This window comes from Phoenix dactylifera, chromosome 4 (genome assembly GCF_009389715.1).
Source record: "Phoenix dactylifera cultivar Barhee BC4 chromosome 4, palm_55x_up_171113_PBpolish2nd_filt_p, whole genome shotgun sequence".
In the NCBI taxonomy this organism is placed as follows: Eukaryota; Viridiplantae; Streptophyta; class Magnoliopsida; order Arecales; family Arecaceae; genus Phoenix; species Phoenix dactylifera.
Genome location: NC_052395.1, coordinates 25,618,318 through 25,629,937, shown reverse-complemented (window position 1 = coordinate 25,629,937; position 11,620 = coordinate 25,618,318). Strand labels below are relative to the sequence as shown.

The window sequence follows — 11,620 nt, the reverse complement described above, 5'->3', positions numbered from 1 at the left end:
AACAATAAAAAAAAGGAAGATTTGATCATCCAAATATTTGGCTTATTGTGGAGGTCGGGTTCCTCGAAGAAATCCAAAGTTGTTTGTTGTCCAACTCTTTCTTTTCCTTCTTCTCCCATATCAATTTTAGAGATTTGTTTGCGGGCAGATTTTCCCCTTATTTTTTCCCTAAAATTTTAATTATGATGTCGAACCATTGTTGAGTTGTCTGCATCGATTCGGGGAGAACGAAAAACAATTCCAACTACGAAAGATTCCGGATTTTAGGTATGCAGCACTGCAAGCAATCGTTTGTCTCGAGATCGTCGGTTTGGGGGAAAAAATGGGATGGGATTTTGTAGACACATATTTAGTGAAAATTTATTTGCAGGGTCAATCGAATCGAATCCTAAGAGTTCCTTAAAAAGTGTTCTAGGTCTTGGGAACCTTTTGGAGCCTGGATTTTTCATTTTTCGTTCTCTTTTTCTGTGTGTAAATTGAGATTTTCAAAGGTTATTTGTAGATTTTGTGGGTTTTCAAAAGGATATTAGAGGGCTATCAATTTGATCTGAGAGATCTTCAGACATCAAAAGAGAGAGAGAGAGAGAGATCTTCACTTGGAGAATGATTCACTGATTCTATTGCGAACAAGTTATCAATCTGGTAAAGGTTTGCTGCCATGAAAAATGCCCCTCAAAGACCTGTTCGCCACCAAGGATGGAGACCTCGTAGCAGTTACCATCTCACATCCACAGAAGCTTGCTTCAACTCCACCGAAGGCGGAAGCACCGGCTAATCTGTGGAGGGAAACTCGTAAGAGTACATGTCCTGCGGACTCCATCAAGCAATCATGGGAAGAGAGGGAAGAGTTGGCTATGAAAATATTTTATTCCCCTTGCTTTGTCGATGGCCAAAGTCGATGTGGAGAAGGAAGCGCAGCTGTAATTCTCATCGCCCATTTGGTCTTCTCCCTTCAAAGGCCGATGGGATCTTCTCTGATTCTTGGGGAGGTTTGAGTTCCCAAACTATTCCTGTGGAGCTTCCGCCGTACCGTCCCATCCTTTTGATAGTTTAACGTGTGGATTGAAATGAAAAAAATAATAGAATAATTCAAAGCTCTGAAGTACGTAAATCACAAAGATGATATTAATTCCTACTCGAATAAGTTTGCTAAAGGATTCATCGCAAATCATACAACAAAATCTTACCAAATTTTGCAGATAGCAATTTTGAAGAAATTTTCAAAAAAAAAAATTTAAAAATTGTTTAGAAGTCAGAAGAAAGAATAAAAATTTTAAGGAAGGAAGAAAGAGAATATTGTTGTTTCTGGTCACAAGGTTATATATATAGAATCCAAAATATGTGCAAAGACATTTTTAACATGGGTGCAAAGATACCGTTTTATACAGGTACAACACTTTTTTGTAAATAGATAATATTTTATTTACAGATATATAACTCTTCAATCCATAAATATACGACTCTTTAGTTTAAACTAAAATCTAATACCATCCCACAACAATGGTAAACAGTAAAAAAAAATCTCTTCTAAAAAAATAACCATAAATATCTCCATTTGACTTTTGTTTTATTTATTTACTTCTGAGAAGGGACCATACCTATCTATTGGCCATTCTTTTTTATTTAAATATTACACTCTGTCCAACGTAGCACGTGCTAACTGCCCCCTCCAAGAACCGCCTTAGGTCATTGTTGGGCCACAGGTTCCAAATTAATGTATCAGGGACGGTGTAAGGGCTCGGTGGTAGGTTGAGTGAACTTGGTGAGAGGCATCCATCAGGAACAGGGCTCCTCCCTTTGCTCGCCTCATGCCCTACTTTCGCTGAACTGTAGATTGGCGACCTATGGGAGCTGGGCCCGTCCTCTCGAGCTAATCCAACTCGATGAATGTGCCAACTTTCCTCACGAAAAAGGCCTCAAATCTTGCGTGCAAAATGCCAAGCAGGTGCATTAGTCTTTTTTAATTATAGAAATTGATAACCTACTTTTTTTTTTTTTTTTTTTTTTTTTTTTTTTTTTTTTTTTAAGAATAGATTATCAATTTACCCATTTTTTATTGAACAAAAAATATCTTTACTTTTTATAACTCTTAAAGATATTTTATATCTTTTTACAATTCCGCATTAACTCATTCTCTCAACCCCTAATTAATACTCTTCCCCTCTTATCTATATATATATATATCATAAGAGAGAGAAAGAAAGAGAGCATTAATTGGGAGGTTGAAAGGGTGAGTTAATGTGGAATTATAAAAAGATATAAAATACCCTCAAGAGCTCGTTTGGTTCGCGCGAAAAAAAGGAGGGAAGTGTGGTCAACAGAAAAGTAATGAAATGTCTCTTGTTTGGTTGGAGTTTTCAAAGAAGAGAGACGGAAAAGTTGTATTCCCATGGAAATATGATTTCCACATTTCATGGGAAAGTCTTTCCCATGAGAAACATGGAAAAGTTACTTTCCCATGAGGCGGGAATCACTTCATTTTTACTTTTTTCCAAAAAGGCCCTTTAGCATTTAAGAAGCATTAAAGAGGCATTAAATACCTAATTTTTATTAAGGGCATAATAGAAATTATACATAACTTTTTCAGAAAAGTGGATGACCAACCAAACATAAGCACTTTGGAAATTTGTCACTATTCCATGGTCAACCAAACATGCCAAAAGTACTTTCCTAGGCATCCTCTTCCTAAGAATTTGTATTCCAGAAATCATATTTCTAGGAGAAAAAATGATTCCCGCGAACCAAACAAATCCTAGAGTTATAAAAATAAAGGATATTTTTTATCTAATAAAAAAAATGAATAGATTGATAATTAACTGAGAGTAGATTATCAATCTCCTATAATTATTTCTTTACCGGTTAATTGATGCTTAACGTAATCAATTTGTATCAGCTTGCCCCTTTCGCAGACAAAAATATCTGCCGCCTAAATTGACCACCTTTCACATGCTCCGCAGCACCAAATTTAGGAATCTCGATCGAAGTGCCTAATTTTTTACGTAAGATAATTCTTGCGGCTGTCACGCACTTACGGGTCAATTAGGTCGCAAAAAATTCCGATAAAAGGAGACCTCTCTCCCCCCAAAAAAAATCCGTCTCTATTGGCTGTTCTCACCTGTCTTCCCATGGAGCTCCTCCCCTACCATCACCACGCCTTCCCCTGGCGCTTCTTCCTCGCCCGATCCTTCCTCTCCCCACCCAACACCACCATCCCTCCGTCCAACTATGTCCATTGGAACGAAACACCGGAATCCCATATCTACACCGCCAACATAACTGGTATTCTGTCTCTGTCTTCCTTTCTTCTTAGATCCTTTGCTTCTCGTATTGATGCCAAGCTAGCTGGAATCTTGGAACGTATGCAGGTGTGAGGAAGGAGGACATCAGAGTAGAGGTGGAGGACTCGAGGTACATGGTGATAAGGACGGAGGAGAGCGAGGACGGCGGGGAGTCGCCGGAGAGGGACCGGAGGAGCTTCATGAGGAAGTTCCGGCTGCCGCAGATGGTGAACGTCGATGGGATCTCGGCGGGGTATGAGGATGGGGTGCTGACGGTGACCGTGCCCAGATCCATATCTAGGGGAAGGCTCATCGTTGATCCCCAAGATTTGGCGGCCCAGGCCCACCATTCGGTGGCCCGTGCCGCTTGAACATTCGATCATATTACTCGATTGGATTTAATTTATGGGCCATTTGTTGGTGACTGTCATATGTTAGAAAGTAGGAATTTGATTCTGGGTCACCTTGTTGGTATCAAGTTAGGCTGTCACATGTGGTTTGAACTCGGTGTGGTACTAGTAGATTTAGATACATCCATGCAAGTGGAAAGATTAGAACCTTGTTGTTATTTGGAATTGATGGTTTGTCATCCTTTGATTTGTTACTGGTTGTTTTATATATATATATATTTTCCTCTTTTTAATCCTTGGATAACCTTATCTATATGAGGGCTCGCTTGTGTCACAAATGCCTTATCTTGTCGGGCTTCAGAGCCGCGGGATCTCTGGGGAGGAATCTCTGGGAATGGGTGGTAGATATTTTCTCGGGGAAAGCGACGTTTCCATGGGAGCTGGATCTGGATCTGGATCTTCTCTTGGTTGGCCGGTCTCAATAAACTTGGCACTGATGTCGGCAATGAGACTGCCGGCACGAAACTAATCGCTTATCAACAGCTAGGACAGAATTATTTGCTTGACGCATGATGTATCTCCGTTAAGTTCTCGGAATTTAACCTCACCAGTTATCACTTACCATGACCTTCGTACAAAGGTAACGCCTCGACGGGATTCTACCTCCGTTTATTACTTGGAGAACGATGCTTTAGCAATTTTAATGGCGTCGATGAGGAATCCGCCAAGGCCGCTTAGCAGTAGAGAGACCGCATAGAGATCCAACATGATCGACCTGACGGATAATTTAAAACATACCACAAAGTGTCATGAGTATCTGAGATGAGCATGGCTGACTCAAATGGATGCAGGACCCAAAACTCTAGTTCACAACGATACAAGCTTCATTCTAATGGATCATGACATCATATGAGAAAAATTAGCCTGCACGACAGACAGAATACCATGGTTTTTCTCATTTATTCAAAACTGGACATGCATCAGTCTGACCATCTTCTCACTAGATATCTCTCCGAGAGGGAGCATTGTTCATCTTAAGCTGCTGCTGTGCCAAAACGTTTCCTGCACCATCCCAGAGACGTCAAGAAACAAACCAAAATTGGGACAACATATCTGCAGCATTTGCATCCAGAAGAGTACAGATAGATACCATATGTTCAGAAAGAAAAGACATACTAACGACCAACGCCAACAACAAAGGTTCCATGCACTAACCTCAAACCATCAGTGCCCCTCATTTTGGGGCATTATGATACAAGATTACAGGGTTCTATGAATCCTACTGCATATGTAATACAATGCATTTCCAAGATATCAGACACTGGATTGACTGGCTCATACCTTTGTGGCCTTCAAAGCACCAGATCCATTTGGAAATACAACCTAAGCAACAGACAATCCAAGCTTGCGCTTCATCGAAAACCTCAAGACAGAAAAGAAAAAGAAACAGCCGACACGCACCCCACAAAACATGTATATGCATATATCTACTACATCTCCAGAGGCCTCAGACATACCGTCTTCCGCTATAGGTCTCAGATGCCACCTTTTTCACACAGGTCCAGTAGTGACAGAGTCTATACAAATGGAAAAATAGATAATCAGTCTCTACTTAGTTTAAGGACAAACAAACGTAAGGTAAATATACGATCAAATAGTTCTGGAGCGGTAGGAGAGCCTCTACAAACATCCAAAACAGACAGAAAGCAAATGATAAGCCTGTAAACATTCTTCCATCAATTTCAGATAATGCAAATGACAAGAAAAAAAATAATCTAAAGAACTTGGTTAGCTAAAAGCAAATTTAGCTTAAGTTCAAGAATAATGAAAAAGAAAGAAATAACCCATTAGTGGCAGGTTGACTGGAACTCGAGAAAGAAACCAAAGACAAGAAGTCCAGCCCACATTACGAAACAGTGCATATAGATTTATTTTAGAAAAGAAGTGAGATACTTTAGACTTGGTTAACTTGATACATTTAGACAGTTCACTTAATATCAAAAAGATTTTCCCATGCAAATTCCAAGCAGTAACCAAAACTTGATGAATTAGCATTTGAACAGATAAGCAAAAGGCAGTGAAACTAGAGGGATTCTGAATAAAAGAAGTGTCAAGCTTAAGAGATATATAGGATAGTATGTAAGTTGCATGAAATGGTAACTATATATAAGATCATGCTTTCATTCTTTCGATCTCCCTCAGATTTTGAGAAGACAAAGCTATTGGCAGCAAAAAGGTCAGACGAGTATCAATAATGAATTAGTTTTTCAAAAGGGTCAGCTCTTTAGGATCCTAAATGAATTAGTTTCTCGAAAGGAGCAGATCTTTAGGATCGTAAACCAGACCAGAAATAGATTTGTGTGCATTAATTTCAAAGCAAGCTCAAAAAATTAGATAGCACGTTAGTTGAGGATGTCATTGTTGATGCCTAAACTTCATAAACATGGCAAAGAAAAATAGATTGACAACTTCAAGATGCCATGTCGTTACACGGCAGCAATATGTCAAACAGTTTATAAGAAACTTAAAAGATCAGCAATTCTGCACAACCGTGTTGAGCAACTTAAACATGAAGAGAATAACATTATTTTCCCTTTTGATTGTATGTATATTCTGTTTACTGAATCGCATGAAATTTCAGCCAACTCCATATATGTAATGTATTTCATACGTATGAACGGAGATGAGACGGAGGAATGAAGAGCATTTTCGATGCAAGATCGAATTTGCGGCATGTACAAATGGAAATGAACAGATAAAAGATTGCTGGAAAAAATTCTATCACTTCCTCAAAAACATCATGATGAGAGGATACTTGCTGGAGTATGAAAAGGAGTTTCAAAAAATTGAAAATCAAATGCATATTCCAGCGACATTTCATAAGCATTTACATGAGAAACTATACTTTTGACAAAATAGATTACTACTTCTGATCTGCTTTAGTTTACATTGATATATATCTACGAATATAATCAGAATAAAGAAAACGAAAAGATCAGCTATTTAAGCTGATTCTTTCAAGATCCATGCATAAAGAAACAGCATGAAGGCAGGTATTTCTTTTTTTCTCTCTCTCATTTATGGACAAATGACAGATGAAAAGAATAAGTAATATAATTTTGTTTAAGCATAAGTATGATGTATCAGGTTTGAGGATATAAAAGATATGGAAGCACATATCACCTCTGCTACAGAGAGCTCAAGACGAAACTTTGGACCATCATAATGATGCAAAACTGGCCTAAAAGCATCCTCTTCTAAAGGCTTGCAGAGCTTTCTAACACGGATCCTCACCTATATCACCAGATAAGAAAAGTCAGTATAGAATAAAGGAAGCAAATATTTAAACTTTAACTCCTATATTCTCTTTACCTGTGCAGGAAACCTAGACTCGCCTTTACACTTCTTGTCTTCCCAGGCAGTTGGATCAATGTTTGAACCCCCAAAACTAGCAGCCTGCAAGAAATAAGCTATGTTAGGTGGCGGGTACAATATAAGTTGTTAATACTCTTAGAATTGTCCACAATAGTAATTTTAGAATTCTGAGATGACTAACTAACTATTGGACAGATTGAGGGGCGAGGCAAGCATATGGATACAAGTTTATTATACATGGCAAGCAAAACAGTCAACCTAATATCATGCTGCACTTCTGATGCTCTGGTGTTTCCTCGTGTAAACTGGCTTGTAAAATTCACAGGCATAATTAATTAAATTTAAACTGAACAAGAAAAGAGGCACTCACGGGAGAAAATGTCACATATAAAATTGGAAGGATAAGAAAAATCAAAAACATGTCCAATCACATATTATAAGCTACAATCTACTCATCACATAACACCAAGATTTAGTGCCTCCCAACTCCTAATCACCTTTCCGGTCCTCCAAACAATTTGAACAGGAAATAGAAATCGTATATTAAATAAAGAAAGATGACTTAAATTTCCCAGGGCAGGGGGGCTAGGTTCTATACTAGTTTCCAGTTTAAAAATATATTAAAAAAAGCACTGCCCAAACATCAAAATTTTGACCTTGAATCATTCGAAAAAGGGAAGGGGGAAATTCAACAACAAAGTGAATTACAGGTGGACAACAAAGCCTATTTTAACCAATGAGTATTCATTGTATCAACATTGCAGAACAAGTACAATTAAACGAAGGATTCAATCTAGAAAGAACCACCAGAAAACAAAAACATGGCCAACCAGTGCACAAGTAAAGACAACACTGCATACAGCACAAAAAAGAGTTGCCCCCAAAAGAGGACAAAATGCTTGAAGTTTTCACTTCCTGTCATAGACAGATATAGTAGTCTTATAACCCACATAAAAATAACATAATGATATAAATCTAATATGGAATGTTTCATAAATATACAAACCTCAAATATCCCATGAAGCTGATGGGTTGTATAATTATAGAGGAAAAGAGGTAACCCTGGGGTAATTGCCCGGACAGAATCACGGTACCTTGGAGGCAAGCCTGCAATTGAAAATTAGAAGCAGATGAGAAGTATGTTACACAATGTGAATAATAGTAAAATTCATAAAACTAAATCACACTAGTTGGTAAAAAGGCAGCCAGCATGAACTACAAGAGCAATGAGCACAGAGAAAATATAATCGATCAAATACCAAATTGCTAACAACAACAACAACTGTGATCACAAGTGAAATATAAATACAATCCTAAAGAGGGGACCGGCATCCATGGTACAAAGACAACAGCAACAAGAATCCCCGTAGCATGCCATAAAAGATAAGACATGTAGGTGGAATTAGTTTGAGCAAAAGATAGCATCTAGCAAGACTAGCTACAGGAGGATTTTGCAGTTTCCTCAAACTAGAATATCAGAGTACCAGTTTTCTGAAATAATATTAACTAAACAGTATATGCCTTCTGATGAAGCCCCAGATTCTGAAGCCCTGGATGCATGGCTAAATTTCTTAGGTTATTAAACATAATGAAAATTATAACACATCCACCATTTAGAGATGCGAAAAAGGAAGGAACAGAGAAGAAGGAAGATGCTGCACTGAAAGCAGTATATAAACTAGGGCCATTTCAAAGATAGTAAATAGCATTTTCTTGTCAGTAGCATGTGCAAGTAAGGCAACAGCACATGCAATGTTCTTTATGTTGGTTACAAGAGTATGTATTACTTGAAGCTCAATATCCAAGTAATTATTTAGAAGGCAAAGATAATATTATTTTGCTTACAATTTACTCTTCCCCAGAGTTCAAAATCTCAGACACAGCAAAATGTTCCATATCTTGATGAGCTCATCCATAACAAGATGCTGAAACAGAACTCAGAATCCTGGACCCAATTTCTTCATTTGTCTGTTAAAACATTGATTTAACCTAAAAAACTGAACCTCATTCTAAAAATATTCTCCAGAAACCAGCTGATATCATTCAGATGCAGCCTAACAGCCACCTGACTGGATTGATTAACACAAATCAAAATACTTTTGATCCTAGGTAAAGCAAAACAAGATCCACGACTGAAATTTTATAACTAGCTCTTAAGCAGCTGCAAATCATCAAAGCTGTCACCAACAACAATAACCAAATCCACCAAAGCGTTAGGCCAACACAAAAAAGGATAAGACCCAATTAGAAAGTTTCTATACATGACAATTAACCATATCCACTTCGACTGAGTTCAGTATAAGAAAAAAATCAGAGGTACAGAATCATCATAAAATTCTGGTGCTTTCCCTGTTCCATCTAATGGTCGGCTCAGGTCAAAATCTGTTATGTCCAGCTATGGACTAGATCTTCAACAGATATACCGCAAGTTAAATTCTTCTTCATATGTCTTTTAACAATAAACAGAGAGCAAAAACATGTATGCAAAATCAGCAAATCGACAGAGAGTGAAACATGACCATACCAAACAGCTGCCGCTTGAGATCTTCCTGCATGGTGTCATTGTTGCACACAAAGATATAACCACCAAGGACTTCATTCCTTGGTAGCATCTCAGTTGAAGGTAGTGTCTTGAACCGCTTGTCAGCAGCAGCGTTGTTGCTGTTATTGTTGTTGTTGTTGCTATTATTGTTGCTGTTGTTGGTGCTGCTGTTATTGTTGTTGACCTCTTTGCCACTAGTATTACTAGCATACTTGCTGATCCCAGTGTTCAGCTTGAAACTGCCGACACTGTTGGTGTTGCTTTTCTGGTACACTGGGTTCATGTTATAAACATTATTACGGAAAGGACTTTTCACTGTTGCCTCATTCATCTTGAGATCCAGATTCATAAGTCCAAGATTGAGATTCTCAAATTTGTTATCCACCTGAAATCCCAATTTGTCCCAAGATTTTGTTTCAATGGCGTTCCGTGAATAATCGAGGTTGTTCATCCGCTCAGGCTTTGATCTTGTGAGCTCGGCCAGTTTCGAAGTGATAACAGACCACTGATGGTCCTCCGATATCTTTGATTGTCCTCGGAACTCATCCCCTAGTTGCCAAAGATTATCCATCTTTGCAAAACCCTGTCAGGGAACTTAGAAAAATTCATTTTCATGATAGCTTTCATCATATATGTAACAAATATGTATTGCAATCATGCAATCAGGAAACAAAAACCTAGAATCCATGAAGGGAGAACCAAAATTAAAGTCATTTTTTTTAAAATTTTGTGGCAGCTGTAAAATAAGCTTAACTTCATCAGAACACAATAAAACTTTATTGAGCAACGAAAATCATAAAAAGAGGAATTTTTACAAGAAATAATTTCCTCAACCATCAATGAGGTTAACCAAAGAATACACCGTGCATCTTCCAAAAAATTCCTTATAGTTACAGAAAACCAGATTATTTCGGCAAAAATTCAACAGGGTTAGATCAGAATCAAACCTTGTCGGGTAAAAGCAACCAACAAAGTATCAAAATTTCTATTAAATATGGCCGTTCTTGAACACCACTTTGAGTCCAAAATCATTAAGATGTCCAACAGAAGAAATATACCCCTACCCCACATACCATAAACATCAACTTTTAAAAGAACAGCATATATAAAGAATAACAGACATAAGAACACAAATACAAAATCGAGGTGCATTATTTGATCTCTACATCAAAAAAGATCAAATCCTGACAAACGAGAAGAGCATCAAAACACAACCCTAACCATCAAATCCACGGAAAAAAACAAAAAGACCAATCATTCTAACCGAGCAAACCAACCTCCAGTTCACAACAAAATAACAAGAAATCGGTCCAAAACTAAGCTACAGAAACTGATCTTAACATCCTTGCAAAGGAATTGAAATCGAAGGCATGAAATTTGGCGATCGAACTGACCTGGAGATGTACGGGAGGTGCCGTGCTGGATCGGAGAGCTTCCAGATCGGATCGGTAGAAAGGGATAACGAAACCCTAGGTTTTTAGGGGCGGGATGGGAAGGGGAAAAGGGGAAAGGAAAGGGAAGGAACCACCTCTCCTTTTTCTCCTCCCACGGACCACGCCGGACAGAGGAGGAAACAAGGTCCGGGACCCGTCCTCCCCTTATAGAACCATTTGGACGAGACTGACCCCGCATACGCCATGAATTTTCTCTCCTGCCACTGTTTTTGAGATCTGTGGTTGGTGGTGTGGTCTTCATGTTCTCTCCCAACTCAGTTTGGTAACACAATGAGAGTAAAATAAAGCTGATTTACTGCTTAACTACTTTATATATTCATGGATGATATATGAGAATGTGGCTCAGCATAAATATAGTCAATAGAGTCGGAAAAAAAAAAAAAAGATGGCGCAAAAATGGAGGAGCAGGCATATGGCATGTCCAGATAATTTCTTCGAAGTATTGAGCAGTAAAGAAGATGGTCCAGTCTGCAGCCATGTTCACTTCTCGATATATATGAACGGTCTGAAAGATGCCACAATCTTCTGCTATCCCACAAATGTCACAGAATCTTATTTTGGGTCTTATCAAATAAATGTGCAATAAGATTTAGTTTCATTTTATGATCGGTCTTTTTAACT

General features: G+C 38.2%; 2 protein-coding genes across 5 annotated transcripts; one reads left to right on the top strand and one right to left on the bottom strand.

The window, feature by feature from the left end:
• Nucleotides 1-3,081: 3,081 nt before the first annotated feature.
• LOC103700205 (15.4 kDa class V heat shock protein) lies at nucleotides 3,082-3,923 on the top strand. The gene is made up of 2 exons (XM_008782166.4): nucleotides 3,082-3,279; nucleotides 3,366-3,923. The coding sequence occupies exons 1-2, from the start codon at nucleotides 3,126-3,128 to the stop codon at nucleotides 3,647-3,649; spliced, it is 438 nt and encodes a 145-aa protein (XP_008780388.2). The 5' UTR covers nucleotides 3,082-3,125; the 3' UTR covers nucleotides 3,650-3,923.
• A 528-nt stretch (nucleotides 3,924-4,451) lies between these two features.
• LOC103723317 (B2 protein-like) lies at nucleotides 4,452-11,192 on the bottom strand. Of its 4 annotated transcripts, XR_005511729.1 has the most exons (8): nucleotides 10,940-11,192; nucleotides 9,528-10,128; nucleotides 8,010-8,110; nucleotides 7,001-7,084; nucleotides 6,812-6,922; nucleotides 5,146-5,205; nucleotides 4,970-5,011; nucleotides 4,495-4,690 (listed from the first exon to the last, which is right to left on the bottom strand). XR_005511729.1 is itself a non-coding variant. In XM_039126006.1 (7 exons), exons 2-6 carry the CDS (start codon nucleotides 10,114-10,116, stop codon nucleotides 5,164-5,166), a joined length of 927 nt encoding a protein of 308 aa, XP_038981934.1. In that variant the 5' UTR covers nucleotides 10,117-10,128; nucleotides 10,940-11,192; the 3' UTR covers nucleotides 4,728-5,011; nucleotides 5,146-5,163. The 4 variants fall into 4 exon arrangements, 2 of the variants coding, with proteins under 2 accessions (XP_038981934.1, XP_008812426.1); XR_005511728.1 differs by having other exon boundaries at nucleotides 4,452-4,690; nucleotides 4,970-5,205; XM_039126006.1 differs by lacking the exon at nucleotides 4,495-4,690 and having other exon boundaries at nucleotides 4,728-5,011.
• Nucleotides 11,193-11,620: the final 428 nt, after the last annotated feature.

What these genes read in the sequence shown, in the direction of transcription:
- LOC103700205 (XM_008782166.4), top strand. Translation starts at nt 3,126, where the DNA reads ATGGAGCTCCTCCCCTACCATCACCACGCCTTCCCCTGGCGCTTCTTC. An exon ending in CTACACCGCCAACATAACTG is followed by an intron (nt 3,280 to 3,365) that starts GTATTCTGTCTC and finishes GAACGTATGCAG; the next exon opens with GTGTGAGGAAGGAGGACATC.
- LOC103723317 (XM_008814204.3), bottom strand. Translation starts at nt 10,116, where the DNA reads ATGGATAATCTTTGGCAACTAGGGGATGAGTTCCGAGGACAATCAAAG. An exon ending in TCTCAAGCGGCAGCTGTTTG is followed by an intron (nt 8,111 to 9,527) that starts GTATGGTCATGT and finishes TTTCAATTGCAG; the next exon opens with GCTTGCCTCCAAGGTACCGT. An exon ending in TTGAGCTCTCTGTAGCAGAG is followed by an intron (nt 5,206 to 6,811) that starts GTGATATGTGCT and finishes CCATTTGTATAG; the next exon opens with ACTCTGTCACTACTGGACCT.